Source organism: Chiloscyllium plagiosum, unplaced genomic scaffold, assembly GCF_004010195.1.
Source record: "Chiloscyllium plagiosum isolate BGI_BamShark_2017 unplaced genomic scaffold, ASM401019v2 scaf_5774, whole genome shotgun sequence".
NCBI classification, from domain to species: Eukaryota; Metazoa; Chordata; class Chondrichthyes; order Orectolobiformes; family Hemiscylliidae; genus Chiloscyllium; species Chiloscyllium plagiosum.
This window is the reverse complement of record NW_025212025.1, coordinates 1-20,351: the sequence shown is the minus strand read 5'-3', so window position 1 is coordinate 20,351 and position 20,351 is coordinate 1. Positions and strand designations below refer to the sequence as shown.

General features: G+C 39.4%; 1 protein-coding gene across 1 annotated transcript; it reads right to left on the bottom strand.

Moving 5' to 3' along the window:
• Window positions 1–2,813: 2,813 nt before the first annotated feature.
• LOC122547258 (serine/threonine-protein kinase 35-like) lies at window positions 2,814–18,681 on the bottom strand. Its single transcript, XM_043685897.1, has 2 exons — window positions 17,046–18,681; window positions 2,814–6,788 (listed from the first exon to the last, which is right to left on the bottom strand). Exon 1 carries the CDS (start codon window positions 18,178–18,180, stop codon window positions 17,080–17,082), a length of 1,101 nt encoding a protein of 366 aa, XP_043541832.1. The 5' UTR covers window positions 18,181–18,681; the 3' UTR covers window positions 2,814–6,788; window positions 17,046–17,079.
• Between the last annotated feature and the right edge of the window lie 1,670 nt (window positions 18,682–20,351).

Below are 20,351 nucleotides of genomic sequence, written 5' to 3'. Positions count from 1 at the left end.
GAGGTTATATAACCTGTTGAGGTTTGGACTGCTGACTTCATTTAATAGGAATGTTGAGTGCAAAGCCTTCTTTTGTAAAATCTGAATAGGCTGTCAGTTCACACACAATCCAGTTGAGTGAAAAAAATTATATTAAATAGTTGTCAGTTCATATTTGCTGATCCATTTGATATTTCACGTACATGTCAGAAATAAATTATTTCAATTTGTGATTCCAACCACCTAAACAGTAGTTTGCATCAGCTGTGACTCTTGCTCTAAAAATCAGCAAGATGTAGGTTCACACCCTAATGCAGAGATCTGAGCATGAAATCTGGCTATTGTATTATAAAAACAAGAGACTGGCAGACTATTAGTGATGTTGCCTTTAAGAGGAGACTTTAAACTTCGATCCATTTGCTCTGTCAAATAGATGTAAAAGATTCCATAGTCTTATTTCAAAAAGCAGCTGGGCCATTCTCCCTGGATAACATTTATCCTACAACTGGCAACTAAAACAGATCCAGTTAATACTCATCAGGTTAAACAGCATCTGTGATAGGAAACTAAGCTTAACTGCATTTAATACAGTGGACAGGGTACCCACCAGATAGGGAGCCAACTAGACTACATTGCCTCCTTTATAAAAGTCCTGCTCTACTGTAGGCTTTACCCCCCAGTCACATAATCACCAGAAATCCTTCACTTCTGACAGATACTATCCAAAGGTAGACAGTATCACCGGTGCAATGGCAGCAGTCAATAACGCACACATATGTGAGGGACCCAAACTACAAGCAAGGGTCGGATTGAGGCGCTCAGTGACGACTTACTGGCTGGGATGCACAGATGAAAGTGCAAGGAGGATTGCTACCAACAGGTCCCTTCTTTTCCCCGCACTGGGTCCCTCATTTAGACGCAGAGAACTCAGCATCACAGAACATCCCCCAGTAGCTGACAAGCGGATATAGGATAGACATGAGGTAGGGTCATGACCAAATGCAATTTTCTCATCACAGCTGCCCTAATCCCAACTCCAAAACAACCAGAGATAACTCCCTGAATTGTAAGAGTGAATAAAACCATAGAAAATTAAAATGGCAGTGGTCAAAATCTTAATTATGCTTATGGCCTAAACAGAGGAGTTTAGCAATCATCCAAATGGCATTTGATTGCCAATGTAGCCATGTTCATATAATCAGCAACTGAGAGTCAGTCCCCAGGATGCAACCAGATTCCATTCTTGAGACTGCTTGCAAGTTAATTTGTATTACAAGTCAGAACACAATACAGAACAATACTAGACTGTCATAAGTACTGGATACATTCGTGTCAAAGATCTTTAAAATTACAAACCTGTACAAAATATTTGACACGAATGTAAGTTACACATTTGTAAATCAGGAATTTTCTGTACCAAGCTGAAAGATGATACAAATTGTTGTTTATCTGGAAGGATTACTTGTGCCTTTGACATTGGAAGAGGAATGGGCATTTGTTGCATCATCTGCACATGTGGGACATTGTGCAGGTTTCAGGTACAATGGAGTAATGGACTACAGTTCTGTAAATGATGCATTTGGAATTCTGAAATGAACAAGTGTTTAATAGGGGCATTTCACAGGAGCTGGCACTGTACAAGGAATTTAACGTGATGCAAGGCTGAGGTTAGAAGTACAGGAAATGGCTAAATACACCATAGTCAACCCATAGCTAAAGGGTGAATCAATTGGAAAGGAAGGCAGGCATAGCAAAAGCACAAATCTGGAAGTTTGCATCTAGTCTGATGATGCTGCAGACAAATTTGGAGGGAAAAAAATAATCCCATAAAGCAAGTTGGGTAGGAGTCAGTCCAATCAAGGAGCCATTATTTATAGGTTCACAGATTATCCTAGAATTAGAGTTAAAAATGGGAGAGTTAGAAATTAACCAGCAACATGGGTTGAAATGGAAAGCAAAATTGATCTAATTCATGAAATTCGATTAACAGCAGGAAGCAGCACTATAGTCAATATACTAGATCAAAATGGAAAAAAAGGGAAAAGAGTGGAATAAAAAGTTTCAGTTCCCACACAAAAAACAGGCACAACTAGGACTAATAGGTGTTTTCAAAACATCTTTAATTTGTGATAAAGAGGTGAAAGGTATTCAAACATAAAGAGTTCAGATAGGCAGAGAAGGATGGTAATGAGTCAAGATTATTTGGGTGTTTCAAAGATGAAGTTGGTGGTGATCTGTACACCTTCATGGTGAATGAACATGTAAAGCAAGTGGTCACCCATAGTGAAAGGAAGACTAGGAAACCAAAAGTTTTGCAGGACATTGGAAGGGAGATAGTGGCAGATTTCTTGCCTTTAAACTCAAGTAGCAACTAGCATTTTTGGTGCAATTTATACTTTCATCTTAAAACAGTTGACTTCAAGAAACATTCCCGTTGGAAAACTCAGCTCAGGTGGCAATTTTCCTTCTACTTTCCATGTTGTTCATAAAGGGAGTTAAATTCTGAGACACCGACTTTTCTCCCAAGAATGTCTGTAACCATCGAGGGGACTGCTGCAAAAATGTTTTATGAACAACTAAATATCTGCAATACATCTTGCACGAGAAGTAGTGGTAATATAGTAATCCAACAGCATTTTGCCCGAAAATCATCTGCTGATTGAAAATCACATGCTACACGATGATAGCTGTGCTGGGTGGGAACTGGTTAAAAAGTTTTTTTTAAAGAAATAAAGAGATCAAAGTACTATCAATTTAAGTTATGTAATTCAAACAAAATGCCGTGGGACCCAAATTATACATTTATAAAAAATGAACACAACCAAATTCTCAAATCAGAAGACACTTTAAATTCTTTATTGCTGAAACAAATGCAATGAATGTCAAATATTCTTCCTAAGACAAATCATTTGAATATTCAAGTGGCACCAGTCCAAACTACAAATCAATGTTAAATATAAAAATCAAAAAAGTTCAAATATTGGTCCACAACAATCTTTATGTTCGAAGTAGAGAGACCAACATAAATAGAAATTGTGGTACCATTACAGTGTTTCAATCCAAATACATAAAAATTGCATAGAAGTGTAAAGGTTCTTGGAGAGGACAAAAATCAACCATAGAGAGAACAAGCAGTGTTACATCATCCAGCATGACTTAGGTGACACCCTGAATACGAGGTAGAAACAAACGAGGATTCTCTTGAAGCAAATCCTTCTGTAAACCACATAGCGACGCTTCAGTAAACATACCCCAAATGCTCAGTCACAACTATCAATCTGCCCCAGCACAAAATGCTCCACAAATCTGTTCTCTTTTCACCCCACCCCAACCCATTATTTCCACATAGAATAAAATTCCTAAGTAACTGTGTTTTTAGATGAGCTGCTTTAAAAGTTTCTGCACTTCCAACTGAGTGCAAAAAGTATTGAATTAACATTTTCATGCTGAATAGCAGTGGAGAGCACATTCTTACAATGACAGCCCACATTCATGGATTATTAAACACTAATTGTCATTGAGGAATTTCAGTTTGAATTCAAATTGCAAGTGCCATCTTCTTTCAACACAACAGCCTTCGTTTGCTTTTACTCTAAACAAACCTTTCTAAAGTTCCATGAAGGACAATAACTTTAAATTTCGAAAAGAAAAGTACATTTCCATGACTGAAGATCCATGACCCTGTAGTTATGGCATATTAGACAAAAACCTAAGCAATTGATAAAAGAATTTAATTTATGGAAGAAAACAAAAAGGCAGCCTCAATGCCCATTTATTGTACAAATGCACTGTGGTTTTCTAACTGAACTCATTATAAAAGTTTCAAATTTGGTTTATTTCCCAACATTTTCTAATGTTTGAATTGAACCTGGAAAAACAAGCAGTCATAATAAAACTATTAATTTTAAAATATTAACTCACCATAAAAATCAAAGTACTGGAACATCCTTGGATTTAGCAAACCAATATTTTTCCCCCAAAAAACTTTGCAGTTTCAAGTTTATTTAATATAATAATCTAACATAATATGCCTTAAACTCCACCTACACGCTTGAGACTTTTTAATAACTGTAGAATTATTGGCACTCATTTGTCTTTATTAAAATAAGATTCAAATAAGCATTCACCAAAACTGCAATACTGAATTGCTACTTTAGAAAGTACTCAGCATAAAATAACATGTCTTCGGGTAGTGAGGGTGCAGGGAAAAAAAAATTGCACTGTTGAAAATGGAATTTTCTTTCCTGCCAATAAATTTTAAGGCCTGCTACTTCATTTGCCAAATCTTAGGGAAAAAAAAAGATACCCATCAGTACACAAGATTGATCACTACAGCACTACTGATCAGCCTTTCTCAGCCCTCAAGTTATATCCATAGGAAGGCGACAGGAAAGCTAAACAGGTTAATAATCCTATCCACTTGAGGTGTGAACAGACTTGCTATTTGCCAGTGGATCAGCTCTATTCCAATACAAAATGAAGTACTTAAAAAGCAAAGAACTACTTAGATTCCACCCCCACCCCGCCTCCAAATGCATAGGGCCTAAACAAGCTTTCACACGAGAAGAAAACCTTCAGTGGAATGTCAATTAAATGGTATAATCCCAAAGCTAATAGTTTTCAGCAAATACAGCATTCTCATCTAACATTTCTACACTTACAATTAATGAGCAGAAGTGTGCAAAGTTAAATCCAAGCTCACTAGCTCAGTGGTAACTATCTTTATTTTTATGTTGATTATAACTTGATGATCTTGCAATTTCTCCATTTCATTAGATAGTGAAAACGCTGTGGTGAATAATTTGGTTTAGATCAATGTTTTTGCTTGATCAATGGAAATGTGGTGAACTCCTGTACTGGTAATTTGGCATTAAAGTTTCTTCACAATTAACGATCAGCAGTACTTTTTTTAAAAACAGCAATATACCCTAAACAGGTTGCTGTATAAACTGATATTTCTGATTAAGAAAAATCCTGTGCAGTCAAGTATAAGCTATATAGCAACAACTATATTACTTTAACTATGAAATAAAAATAATTACTTTCAAAAGAAAAGATCACCTGTAGACAAGGGACAGAATTAAGATAAATAAATTGACAATCAAGTTTGAAAAGTTTTCAAAACTATGCAGAAACATGTGAAAAATGAATGTCACCTATTACCATTTTAACTTGATGTCCAAATTTTCTTCTATTTATTTCATCCACCAAGAGTCAAATACTCAAATTTTGAAAGCTTTTAGAAATGTTGAGTATTCAATTCATTAACAGCTGAAAAGTAGTGACTACCCTAATTTTGCTGTTTAGAAAACGGACTACACTAAACATTTGACAGAGGGAGACGAAACAGCAAGTGTGATGCATATTTCTTCTGAAATGTGCTAAATTGTTAATCTCTCACCAGATTTCAAACAGCTGGATTCTACGGCATCTGTACATCCTAGTTGAACAAGTCATAGCTTTTGTTCCAGTAGCAACTTTAGTACGGAGAACCTTGCAGAAAAATGTGAAGAGCCAGCCTCCATAATATGTTTGAGCTAGTGGGGAAATAACAAGAACTTGCATACTAGCGAGAGACTTGCCAGTAACAACAAATTTTTTTGCACTGAAGAATGCTGCTGCTCTAATTTGGTACTCAGTATCAACATCAAGAACTCCTAGAGCAGTTATTGCATATCAGTAAAAAATACTAAAGTTAAGACTCCATTTCCAATGTGGAGAGTAGGACACCTGAATTCACAGCATCTATCTGGGCATATGGGTACAAAGCTAGGTTTACTACAAACAGGGACATTAACAGGCTTTGAATGTCATATATTGCCGTGGAGCAAGATTCCATACCATACAGTATTTCAATTAGTAGAGTTAAAAACTCAAGTACATTTTTATAGAATATGGGCTTTCCACTTCCGATATTCGTTAGCCTAATGAGTTATTAGAATGACTGCCACAATTTTTGTTCTTTACTATGATCACATAACTCATGCACAGCTAGGACAAGTTTATTCAAACTTCATGTCAGAGAGAAGACAATGGTCTTCAGCCTTGTTTCAAGTACAAATCCCAAATACCAGATCCTACTTGACCCAAAGTTTCAGCTATTTATCAAAAGTCACTAAGCGTGTGGCTGGGAAGAAGGAAGAATAACCACAAGTATTTAGCTTCAGTTTCCAAATGGCCAAACTCTTTATTCAACAAGTTATTTCAACGAAACTCCTGGTTTTAAAGTTGAACTAACCCACAGTTTTCAGCTTGCCAGAAGACTTCATCCAGGCCATATTAAAGAAACTGGCTCTCCAGTACATAATCAAAAAAATTAACACATTTTGAAATTTAAAGTTTTGCATTCTGTATAGCATCAACTAATCTGCCAAAATAATAAGGCACTCTGGTCACTCATGTTGATTATTTTAAAACAAATCATACTGGTATATAATAAGTGCAGCTGCTCAAATTCTTGCCAATAACAGCTAATGCTTATAATAAAACAAAAGTTAATCAACATAGGGTCATTCAGCTTTAAGAATTCAATCCACCCAATTAAATCTTCAAGGACACAGCATTTAATCAGATAAAGTGAAGATACAACCAAATAGTGTAAATACAAGTTTATTGCATGGCAAACACTCCCTCCCACCCCAAAAAATAAAATCTTAGCAATTTAATTGCATAGCTTTCCTTGTCCTGATATCAGCTAGTGCTGAAGCTCTAAATGCAGCAAAAAGACTTCAATTTCTGTTCATTCTAAGGAAGCTGTTCAATTTAATTTTCCATTCTTGACAGCAAACTCGTGTTCTAACTTGTCCAGCCTGAAAAAAAAAGGAATAGCTTATAATTTGAAAGCAATCACAAACAAATCTGTAAACTATGGTAAATGCAAGTAGAAAGAAACACAAACGTTACTGGAAATACTTAACAGGGCTGACGGCATCTGTGGAGAAAGGAATGGCATTAATGTTTTTATGTCCTGACCTGTCAGGATTGCTTGAACATTTTGAAATAAAATGGGTCATGGAAATCTTGCATAATTCAACAAAACAGGTAGTGTTCACAAAAATTACTGGAACCAAGTAATTATTAAACTACAAAAATATTTTAAGATATGTCTACATCAACAACAGATTACAATTGAAGTCTGACAAATATTGTTACTATACAAGCCCTTCAAATCAGATGATTTATTCATGATGAAACTGTGGGCGGTAAAGTTGCAATAGGTGACAAAACTCATGCTATAAGTTTGCATTGCACTGAAAAAATATAACTCACAAGGATGATACATTTGTACTTGTTTTCAATTCTGAAAAGCTTTGAAATTAAAATCAATTTTTGTTCTTTGATAAACAATTCAGTTATATGAATGAAAGCCTCATGAAACTGTAGAAAATTGCTCTTGCATGTGTTTCATCGTTACTCTATTTGTTTCCACAATTTCCTACTATTTAAATGCTTTGCAGCTTTGTTCTTTCATATTAGATACTTCTGTTCTAAGCCAAAGATGACTCAAGATTATGATGCATATAATGGTATTATTCCAACACTTCCAAAAGATGGCTGGTTGGTTTATCCCTGACCATTTGTCATTAGTTAAGGAATAATGCTGTGGACAAGCAAATTATTCTAGAGACACACCCATAACAAATCAGTACGAAATTGCTGAAAAAGACATGGCTTTAAGTTTTTTGTCTTGCACTCAGTAGGACAATTAGCAATAACACAATAAAGGCAGAAACCAACTTTTATGTATGAAGAGAATGCTGAATAATTAACAAATGGACGTGCGGTGTTGTCATAAAGAATGCATCAACTGATGATAATTTACTGTTAATTGCCAGACTTTGCTTAGATTTCAAACCAGGCAGGTTGACTAATTTCTCAGGGCATGGCCCAAGGCTAGCGAATGATTGTCACTTGTTCTGCTGAGTTGAAACAACTGTAGTGTATGCACACATTCTCTCTGTTCATAATGTATCACGCTTCTGCTATGCAGCAGGAACACAAGTGGCATTTGCCACTAACAAGACACTGCTGAAAAGCCAAAAATGCCTCCCTCATTTATAATGTGGTACATGAATTTCGATGCTGGCATGATGCAATATGTAAGCCACACGTCCCAAAGTTTGGTGAATTATATTAAAAGTATATCCCCTCGGCATCAAGCAAGCTAGTGACCATACCCAATGACGCAGCACTTACAAAACTCGCACCAGTTTCAAAATTAGATGTTATTTCGCAACTGGACAACATTTGCTGGATCATTGTGTCAGTACAAATAATTTAATGACAACGATTTTAGGATTGCCAGTCAAGCTTTCAGTATGATGCACTTGTGTATACTGGGGGCTATATATATTAATACACAGGGCCTTATACTTTGCAAAAAGTGCACAAGCATACACTACTTCTGAAGGTACAAGTGCATACATTGCCCTTCAAAGTTCATGCACACATACATTGCTCCTGTTTCACCTCAACAAAATAGATGATAGTCAACATGCATGGTTTGAAATCTGAACATTGAACTGCTAAGATATTAACCATTGAATTTTCCATTCCAATCGCTCTACTAGTCAGCACACTCTTGTACAGTATAAAATGTCAATTTTGTCCCTTCTTGGTATTCTTATAACAGGAAGTAATTGCAAACTGTCAACTTTCTAAACAGCAAGTGTATTTCAGAAGTATTAAAATTGGCTGGGAAGCACATGCAAACATAAATATTTAGAGGAATAGGCCACTCTGCATCATTGATAAGACTATGACTGATCAATTTTGGCTGAAACCCAGCCTGACCCCCATAACCTTCAATTTTTTTGTGTCAAAATTCCAACCTGAACATATTCAATTCCCAACTTCCAGCACACTCGAGGGAGGAGAATTCCAGAGACTAATGTGCCTCAAAAAGAAAGATTCTCCTGTGTCTCCGTTTTAAATGGGACAATTTTTAAGCTCTTCTCCTAGATATGAGTACCTCAAGAGGGAGCATCACCTTACCATCCATCCCATCAAGGCCCTTCACTTCGATACAACCATCTCTCTTCTGAATTCAAACACACAAAGGATTTCCATTCAAAGATTGGCAGATTATATCAAACTATATCCCTTTGTCTGTTTGGAGGTCAACTCTTCTAAATGTTTCCTCAGAAGATAACCCCCTCAACCAAGGGAGTAGTTTATTGTACCTCCTCTGAACAGTTTCCCATATTGTTATTTCTTTATGCAAAGTGATTAAATCTGCACACAGTATTATATATGTGGTTTAATTAAGGCTGCAGCAACATTTCCTGTTTTTATATTCAATTCCCCTGCAATCAATGCCAATATTTCAACAGTCTTCCTAATTACATGCTGTGTCTACATACTATATTTTATTGATTCATGAACTGACTCTCCAATATTTCTACATTGTAGAATTCTCTTCAAATAAAAAAATTGCCTATTTTGCCTGCCAAAGTGGACAAATTCACACATTTCAATCTAATGGCCAAACTACCACCTACTCAACCTGAGTAAATCATTTTGTAGATCTAGGTTTTGTTAACAACTTACTCCCCTATGTTGGTGTTATCAGCATATTCGAGCTACCATACATTTGGTCTTTTCATCCAAATTATGGAATATAGTTGACAGTTGTGGTGTCACTAATCCATATGACAGTCCACGAGTAATAGCTCGTCAACCAAATAATTACCCATTTATCATACTCTGTTAGCTGACCAGTCCTTTGTGCATGCTATTATGTTACTCTATACCATGAGCTTTTATTTTGTATAATAACTTAGCGAGTCAACTAATTAAACCTCTTGAAATCCAAACAGGCCCAGCCCCTTTACACAATTTGCTTGTTACTTCAATTAACTTTAACAAATTAATCAAACAAGACTTTCTTTTCACAAAATTATGTTTACAGTCTGATTACTTTGAATTTTTCTATATTTCTTATTATGTCCTTAATAACAGATACAAGAATTTCTTCCATGTTAGACTAACTAACCTATAATTTCCTGCTTGCTTGAAGCAGCATTACAGAAGCAATTTACCAATCACATAGGACCTTTCCAGAATCTTTTTTCACATCACAACCAAATCGATCAACTAAACTTGCAGCTATATCTTTCAAGACCCAAGGGTACAAGCCACCATGTCCAGAAGACCTGTTACCTTTTAGGTCTAACAGTTTCCCGGTACCAATTGTTTTGAATTCCACCCTCCTGCTCGCTTCTTAACTTTCAAGCATTCTTGGGATATTTGTTTTTCATATCTTGTACAATATAATCAGACAACATTCCTCTTCAAAACTTCTAACCTTCCCTCATTTCTCACTATTAATTCCCAGGTCATACCTTAAATTTAGTTAATCTTAATAAAAATACTTGTAAAAGATCTTACTACACGGTACTACATTTCTAGCTAGCTCTCTTTCATATTAATTTTCCCAATTAAGCCATTTTGAAAATCTCTCAACTGGTTGTGAAATGGTCTATACAAATGCAAGACTTATCTTTTCAGTATCTCTCTAAAACTGACTCCCAACTGCAAGAGTTTGGGCACTCAGATTCACAGAAAACCCCAACTTGTAGTCTGGCACTCAGTTCTATTACAATGTTGTGGATGGATGCAGACTGCTTCACACCAAGAACTCTGAGAACTTCAACTTTTCCACTCTGTTACTGCCATTAGAAACCCTACTTAGTTAGACATTGTTCAGAGGTAACTGATTTTAAATAGTAGTTATTAGTGAATTTTATTTTCCTGGGCCAGTTTCATGGAGTTGTGCTAATTTATTAGCTTTGTTAAAAAAAAGTTTCAGAATATTTAACTTCTTCCTTCACACTGTTTGTGTAATCATCTTTAACGGCCTTTTGTTTTTCTGGCAATAATGGTGTGTGTGTTTTTGGTGGCGGGGGAGGGCACCCTCTGAGAACCTTCAAATGCAATTGGTTTAGAGAGCATAACAACTACTCCAGCTCCATATTGGGAACACCCAGAACAGAGTAGCTGTCCAGGTATGAAAGAAAGCACTATATCTCAGCAAGGTTTAACTTGAGGTCAGTGTGGCAAAGTTGAAGTATAAAATCAAAATTAATCTCCTACTTTAAACCTCCAACTTTCACATCATTCTATATGAAACATCCATGCAAATCATGTCTTGGAATTTTAGTGTAATGTAAAGGCAGCCATGATCTTGTTCAAAGGCAGAACAAGTTGAAAGGGTAAGATCATGGACCTCCAAAATCTTCCTCTCTACCCTTCCCTCTGATTTCACTCCTCCTCCTAACCTCACCTTGTCAGATATTTATTATATCTCTGACCTTCCGCACTACTGTTGTACATTCTGTACTCAAAAGGGTTCACCTTTATCCCTTTGTGCCAACATCTCAAATGGATTTCAGGCAATTACACAACACTGACCTCTTTTTCTGTCACCTCCTAGCCCACTTCATTGGGGAAGAGTCCTCTTCCCCATCCTGCAAACACCTTCAAACACTTCCAACACTATCCCCTCCAATTGACATCGAGAACTGTTGACATTGGTTGCCTTATTTTCTCTGCTCCTCTCTCCCACTCTAACCTAATGCTGTCTGAACCAACTGCACTCTATACTCTTCGGTTTAGTTCTGACTATCAAGTACTAAAGATAGGTCACTAGACTCTAAATGTTAACGGTTTGCTGTCCAGAGATGTTGCCAGACTTGCTGAGTTTCTCCAGCAATTTATGTTTTGTTTGTTTCAAATCTCCAGCACCCAGTTTGTTGTTTTAGAGGAAAAGAATATTCAGTTTGCAGCATGCTCTGAAAAAACAACAGGTTTCAGATCCACTAAAGGTCAAAAGGCCTGTGTACTTTGGTATAAAGGAGATCAGTAGTTACACAATACATGTATTTTAACTATACCCCCTCATGACTACATTAAATATTACATAAATTAAACTACAGTAACCAGCTCTCACATTTTTCTTCAAAGCAAAGGCCACTAAATTTATTTCCAAGAAATAATCTTTGACCAAAAATGTTCTTCTGGTTTACATTAACCTTTGTCCCATAACGTTACTGCAAATCTAAATAAATATAAGTTTTGTTGTGAATTCTCTACTCAGTACAGCACTTTGCCCGATATGAAACAGAAAAGCGAATGCTGGTGGTATGGCTGCCTGAAGTATAAAAGATACAAAGTTGCAACAAAACAAGATCAATGATTCAGGCATTAGCTTGCTCCAAACTCAAGAGTCAATAGCAACTATCCTTTCATCTGTAAGTAAAAGTGGATAAATCCTCAGGAACTGATCAGGTGTACCCTAGAACTCTGTGGGAAGCTAGGGAAGTGATTGCTGAGCCTCTTACTGAGATATTTGTCATCGATAGTCACAGGTGAGTTGTCAGAATGGAGGTTGGCTAACGTGGTGCCACTGTTTAAGAAAAGTGGTAAGGACAAGCGAGGGAACTATAGACCGGTGAACCGGATGTCAGTGGTGGGCAGGTTGTTGGAGGGAATCCTGAGGGACAGGGTGTACATGTATTTGGAAAGGCAGGCACTGATTAGGGATAGTCAACATTAGTGTGTGGGAAATCATCTCACAAACTTGAGTTTTTTGAAGTAACAGAGGATTGATGAGGGCAGAGCAGTAGACGTGATCTATATGGACTTCAGTAAGGCGTTCAAAAAGGTTCCCCATGGGAGACTGGTTAGCAAGGTTAGATATTATGGAATACAGAACTGGCTCAAAGGTAGAAGACAGAGGGTAGTGGTGGAGGGATGTTTTTAAGATTGGAGGCCTGTGACGAGTGGAGTGCCACAAGGATCAGTGCTGGGTCCACCATGTTTCACCATTTATATAAATGATTTGGATGTGAGCTTAAGAGTTTAGTTAGGAAGTTTTCAGATGACACCAAAGTTGGAGGTGTAGTGGACAGCCGAAGGCGGCTACCTCGGACTACAACAGGATCTTGATCAGATGGGCCAATGGGTGGCAGATGGAGTTTAATTTAAATAAATGCGATGTGCTGCATTTAGGAGATCAAATCTTAGCAGGACTTATACACTTAATAGTAAGGTCCTCGGGAGTGTTGCTGAACAAAGAGACCTTGGAGTGCAGGTTCATAGCTCTTTGAAAGTAGAGTTGCAGGTAGATAGGATAGTGAAGGTGGCATTTGGTATACTTTCCTTTATTGGTCAGAGTATGGAGTATAGGAGTTGGGAGGTCATGTGGTTGTACAGGACATTGGTTAGGCCACCTTTGGAATATTGCATTCGGCTCTGGTCTCCTACCTATTGGAAAGATGTTGTGTAACTTGAAAGAGTTCAGAAAAGATTTATAAAGGTTGCCAGGGCTGAGGGAACTTGTGCGAAAGGGAGAGGTTAAATAGGCTAGGGCTGTTTTCCCTGGAGCGTCGGAGGCGGAGGGGTTCATCGAGGTTTATAAAATCATGAGGGGCATGGATAGTGTAAATAGCCAAGGTATTTTCCCTGGGGTGGGAGAGTCCAGAACTAGAGGGCATTGGTTTAGGGTGAGAGGGGAAAGATATAAAAGAAACCTAAGGGGAAACGATTTCATGCAGAGGGTGGTGCGTGTGGGGAATGGGCTGCCAGAGGAAGTGGTGGAGGCTAGTACAATTGCAACACTTAAACGTCATCTGGATGCGTATATGAATAGAAAAGTGTTGGAGGGATATGGGTCAGGTGCTGGCAGGTGGGACTGGAATGGGTTGGGATATCTGGTCAGCATGGACAGGTTGAACCAAAGGGTCTGTGTCCATGCTGTACATCACTATGACTCTACTACTTTATTATATTAGATTCCCTACAGTATGGAAACAGGCCCTACGGCATGGAAACAGATCCTACAGCTCAACAAGTCCACACTGACTCTCCGAAAAATAACCTACCCAGGCCTATTCTCCGACCCTATATTTACCCTGACTAATGCACCTAACGGTATGGGCAATTTAGTGTGGCCAGTTCACCTGAACTGCACATCTTTGGATTGTGGGAGAAAACCAAAGCACCGGAAGGAAACGCACGTCGACACGGGGAGAACTTGCAAACTCCACACAGACAGTCGCCCGAGGTGGGAATTGAACTCGGGTCCCTGGCACTGTGAGGCAGCAGTGCTAACCATTAGACTATTTTTTGTATTTAATTTTAGCTTTGATCATGACTTTAAATTCTCCTTATAATATCCTAAATGTGAATTTGCATTGCAGGATATACACTACATAACACATGCTCAATTCCTGGCCCACAACATAGCAGTGCATGAGATCGGCTACTTACATCAATGCTGCGCTATGACTAGTTTACAGATCATGGGCTCTGCCCTCAAAAGTTTATCACCACCTGCAGTGCAAAATCAATGTAAAGTTGACCGTTGCATTTTATGAAGCCAAACAGGATAAACACTCATGTCCAGTTTGGGGAACTAGCCTCAATACTTCAGATATTAACAAACGTTGCACAGATCTTCACTGAACTTCTGCCTTTACTTTTTTTAATATAAAAGCAAAAATAGCCTGCATAATATTGTTGATCCATAGGACAAAAGAAAGAACTAATTTAGTTGCCATAGAATGGATTTTTGTGCAAGAACCAAACTTTTCAAAAATAAAAGAAATGAAACTGAAAGTAAAAAGAAAATTGGATTTCCCCAATTTGAAAAAAAATGTTTCTATACATCCAGAGAAAAACTTTGTAGAATAAATTCAGCAACAGCCAACAAAATGTTTCATAAGCCAAAAAGGTAAAAGTTTGCAAATATATTTATAGATCTTCAAAACTTCTGCTACTAAACAGAATTCTTATGTTCATCTTACTGTTTACATGAATAATATTTTTTAACACATACTTGCAGAAAAAAACTGCATGCATGTAAAAACTATAACAAATTAGCAAGCCTAATGAAAATATCCCCAAACTATACACAAATTCAACTGGAACAGGTACATAAGCTTGCCTACAAATTTCACTCCAGACTGAAATATTTACCAGCTGGCTGTCTGACCACTAACTGGTTTTTAGACCAGCAATTTCATTAATTATCAAATATGAAAATGATTGACTTTCATAATTGCCAGTTTTCATCCATAAAGTCTTGATTGTCCTCTTTCTACAATATACAAGAACAACAGTCAAACTGATGTTTGCAAAATGAAAAAGAACACTTACATTCAACAACTGTTTTGTTTGTGTACATTTTTGTTCTGGATAAATATATTCTCCTCACCACAGCAATCTGATGGATCATCAATATTCCCAAACTTTCTTTTCATATCTGAAACAATTTTTATAGTGGACTCCATTAACCTATTTATGGCAGAGGTCATGTGATGAGTTCCACTAAACATTTAACTATACCGCGTGCAATCACTACTGACAATATTTGCTTTGTTGTTATTTTGATTCAGCCACCTTTTGTTCTCATCCTACCCTCAAACTAAAGTGGACTTAAATTGAAAATGTAAACAAGCTCACAAGTACACCAGAATAGGAAAGGGTCAAACAATACGCTACAATTCAGAGGAAAAGAGAGGTTAAATGTTTATCACCGATGTATGATGCCATCATTTAGCATAATGCCCCTAAAACAAAATCTCCTATCTCAACTGTGGGTTTAATTCTTAAAACATCTTTGTAATACAAGAAAAATGCCATGTTTACTTTGCTGGAAAGTACACAGGACTGAAAAGGTTAGAACGGAAATAGAAACAACAAATCACAAATATTAAGATATTTAGCCAAAACAGGGAAGATCTATTACTGTTCCAAGTTATGAAAAATTAATTTAAGAGCAGAAAAAAGTTGCATAAAGTTATCAATTTGAAAGTATCTAATTAGATTAGGGAGTTCTAAAATAGTTATTTATTTGGTGTAATATTAGTGGCATGGATTTAAGCAGTTTTTCTTGATACCAAACAAGAAAACAATGCACAACTTCTCAAAGTCTATTAGCATAATCCATGAAGATAAGAGGGATCAAAACCACCATGTCTCATATTAGCTTATAGACCAACGTTTACAAGCAAAACAAACAAACAAACAATCATCCATAACAATTCTAAGGACTTATTGTATCAACATTAAACATCAGTTTTTCCCATCACTACCTGACCAGCTAAGTAATATTCAGCATTTTCAATTTCTATTCTTAATTGAACATTTGATTCACAATGCACCAAACTCAGAATAGCATACATAAATTTTAATCACATGCAAGTAAAATACTCTTTATGGTCTAAATGACATTATTAGAATCTATTTGCAAATTATGTGATTGGAACTAATGTTTTAGCCCATTCCAATTACTAAGAGTGAAAAGATTCTAGGGTATTCGAGAAAGACTGAGACTTAATTCAAGTGGGGACTGGCTTGAGTGAGTCACTGACAATAGACCTACAGCACATTTAATAATCTCAGTTGTTCCTGTCCTTTCTATACATTTTTTCTCGCATTAGTTCTCAGTACGCAATTAGATAGTAAAGAACATAGTACACTTCGTGGATACATGACTTGGAGGTGGGTACACTTTTCTTGGATTCTTCGATACATCAACTATTGTTCATGCTGCAAGAGAATCATCCCAGAGTATGATTCGGAGATGCCAGTGTTGGACTGGGGTGTATAAAGTTAAAAATCACACAACACCAGATTATAGTCCAACAGGTTTAATTGGAAGCATACTAGCTTTTGGAGCAACGCTCCTTCATCACCTGATGAAAGCTAGTGTGCTTCCAATTAAACCTGTTGGACTATAATCTGGCGTTGTGTGATTTTTAACTTTATCCCAGAGTATGGTTGCTCTCAAAGAAAAATGCCAACCTCCCTCTTCCAAAAAGGAATAAAATTTTGGGTTTCTTTCTTAATAATTAAAATAGTCCTTAAATTGGGTGAGTTAAAATCAAAATGGGGCCCAGAGTTAAGTGTTTGAAAAAGACCACACTTTCAAAACATAGAAGTTCTGACAAAGTATGCTTTACAATCAAGGAGAAACTATATACACTAAATAAGGCAAGTGTGGTACATAGAATTACATATAACCAAGAATCTGCACAATCAATATTTTGCTTACTGTATACCTTTTACAAGAGTATCCCCTTTATAATAGATAATTTACGCAGCACAAGTGACCTGGTCCATCCTAGTTTCTAACTCAAATGCGTCGGGACGATCCTGTGGATTAGCAGCCAACATGTCTTTAATAAGCTGTCTGATCCCTTCAGACATGAAAGTTCTCCTTTTCTGTGGGATGTGTAGTTCCATCTTTGGGTTTTCTAGCAATGCTTCCCCTACAGGTACAATCTCACTGCCCTGTCTAACATAGGTCCCAAGCAGTTCTTTCTTAGTCTCAGCATCAATGAAAGTTATTCGCTCTATCATGGCCCATATGATGATCCCCAGAGCGAAAATGTCAGCCTTGGCCGTGTAGTGTCCTTCCCAGACCTCTGGAGCCATGTAAAAGTCAGAGCCGCAGGCGGAGGACAACCAGCACTTGTTCACATTCACGTTTTTGTTGGTGGCTGCTCCTCCGCCCACCACGCAAACTTTGCTGAGGCCGAAATCGGCCACTTTGAGAATGGGGACTCCCGACTTCTCGGAGATGAGGATGTTGTCGGGTTTCAGGTCGCGGTGGACGATGTGGTTCTTGTGCAGGAAGGCGATGGCGCTGGTCAGCTGCAGCATGAAGCTGGTGTTGACGGCCGAGTCGGGCCTCCGGGACAGCACGTACTGGTTCAGGTCGCCGCCGTTGCAGAACTCCATGACGAACCAGAGGTAGCAGGGCTCGCCGGCGCCCAGGATCCGCTCGCCCTTCAGTGAGGTCTCCACCAGGCGCAGGTAGAACTCGGAGCGCTTGTTGCCGTGGCTCATCTTCTGGGCCATGCCGTTGCGCTGCAGCACACACTCCTCGAACTGGATCACATTCTCATGCTGCCGCTTGAGGCTGGTCAGAGCCCAGAACTCGGACAGGGCCAGCTCCACGTTCTCCGGGGCGTCGCAGCGGATCTTCTTGATGGCCACCCGGGCTCCGCTCTTCCTCACCACCGCCTCGTACACCACGCCGTAACTGCCGCGGCCCACCTCCTGCACCAGGCTGTACTTGGGCTCCCACAGCAGGCCCGGCAGCCTCGGGCTGTGGCCGGTGCCGGTACCGCTCAGCGCCGGGCGCTCCTCACAGTCGGCGGCGCCTTCTCTCGGCAGCTCGCGAGTCTCCATGGCTCGCACTCCACATCACTGAGCGACAGAGGCCGGGGCCTGGCTCTCCGGCTCCCCTCTTCCTCCTCCTCCTCCCCCCTCTCCGGGCCTCGGCCTCGGGGCCCCGCTTCACTCCGCTCGAGCTCCAGCTCCAGCGCAGCCGCAGCTCCCGGCCCCCCTCCCTGGAGAGGGGGGAGGTGGGGGGAGAGAGGGGAGGGGAGAGGGACCGGGACCGGGACCGGGCACTCACTCACTGCCTGCCTGCCTCCTCACCTCCTGCTGCTGCTGCTGGTAACATCCAGCCTGCCGTCTCCCACGCGATCACAGCGCGCCGACGCTCCCGGTTACGGCGGCCCTACGCCGGCTCGCGCACTCAGTCATTGCCGGGAGTCCGGGTCCTCTCCACTCTCTTTCTCTCTCCCCCCCCGCGCGGGCGCGGGCGCGCGGCTCCTTTCGGCCAGTCCACGGCCGGCCTCGTACTCACGTGCCCCTGACCGAACGCATGCGCACGTCCAGGGATGCGTGCGCTCTTCCAGCTGCGGTTCGGCTTAGCCTCTTGTCATGCCATTGCATGTACTGTCGCGTACAGAGGTTCACGCAAACTGCTTGCTGTTGCAGGCTATACACTTTGTAATGTACTTCAGTCCGTACCCGCACCCTTGTCATTGCAATGCATGTGCAGGCTGTCCATCCTGTTATACAATATGCGCACTCAGTAATGCATATGTCTGCACAGACAGTTCGGTTATGCATACACGATCCATGTAGGGTGTGCACGTAGTAATGTACTGCAGTTCATCTCTAGACAACTGTAGTGTACGCTGTACGTTTGGCAATGCATAGCAGTGTGTAAAAGCTGCTCTATCAAAGTCTTATGCGGGCTGTGCACCTTGCAATGCGGCCTCAAGAAACGATAGCTAGTAATGCAATGTAGTTGTAGAAGAAGTTGAAGGTATGTTATAGATTCAATGCTTAACATTTCAAGTTTCTGCTGAATGTCAAGTTAAAACTGAACAGAGACCTTGGAGTACAGATTCATAGCTCCTTGAAAAAGTTGCAGGTAGATAGGATAATGAAGGCTGCATTTGGTATGCTTACTGTTCTTGGTCTCAGTATTGAATACAGGAGTTGGGAGGTCATGTTGCGGCTGTACAGGATACTGGTTAGGCCATTTTTAGAATATTGTGTGCAATTCTGTTCTCCTATCGAAAAAATGTTGAGAAACTTGAAAGGGTTCAGAAGAGATTTACAAGGATATTGCCAGGGTCGGAGGATTTGAGCTATAGGGAGAGGTTGAATTATGTTAGAGCTGTTTTCCCTGGAGCACCAGAGGCTGAGAGGTGACCTTATTGTGGCTTATAAAATCATGAGGGGCATGGATAGGATAAGTAGACAAAGTCTTTTCCCTGGGGTGGGGGAGTCCAGAACTAGAGGGCATAGGTTTACGGTGGGACGGGAAAGATATAAAAGAGACCTAAGGGGCAACTCTTTCATCCAGAGGGTGGTACATTTATGGAATGAGCTGCCAGAAGAAGTAGTGGAAGGTAGTACAATTGCAACATTTAAAAGGTATCTGGATGAGTATATGAATAGGAAGGGTTTGGAGGGATATGGGCCAGGTGCTGACAGGTGGGACTAGATTGGGTTGGGGTATCTGGTCAGTATAGACGAGTTGGATCAAAGGGTCTGTTTCTGTGCTGTGCATCCCTATGACTCTTAAAAAAGCTAGGATATTGACTATATATTCATAGTAATAAATAGGCATGTCATTTACACCACTATTCTGCCCTAATAAATGACTAGTATCCATAAAAATGGTACAGCCTACTTCTGGTCTCGGTTTTCCTTCCATCACATTCAGATTATCCCTAGACATCCTTCCCTGCCTGCCACATGTAAATGCAGAACAAGTAGGTGCAGTCTGAAAACTGATCCATTTTACTTTTATCTAGCCCTCCTTGAACCATCTGGTGGATATCCCATTATACTGATGGTGCTCACCCCACATCCTGGGAGAAGGCACAGTTGAGGCTTCTTTCCCACCCAAGAGAGCCAAGCAGTCACTTTTACTACCTTAGCTTTTGTATGTCACAGCAGGGATTATATCCATTCCTATTATAAGATAGTTCAGTCTCTTTAAGTTAAGTGACAGATCTTTGGGAGTTAGCAGCATATACTTTTGCTGTAGTATC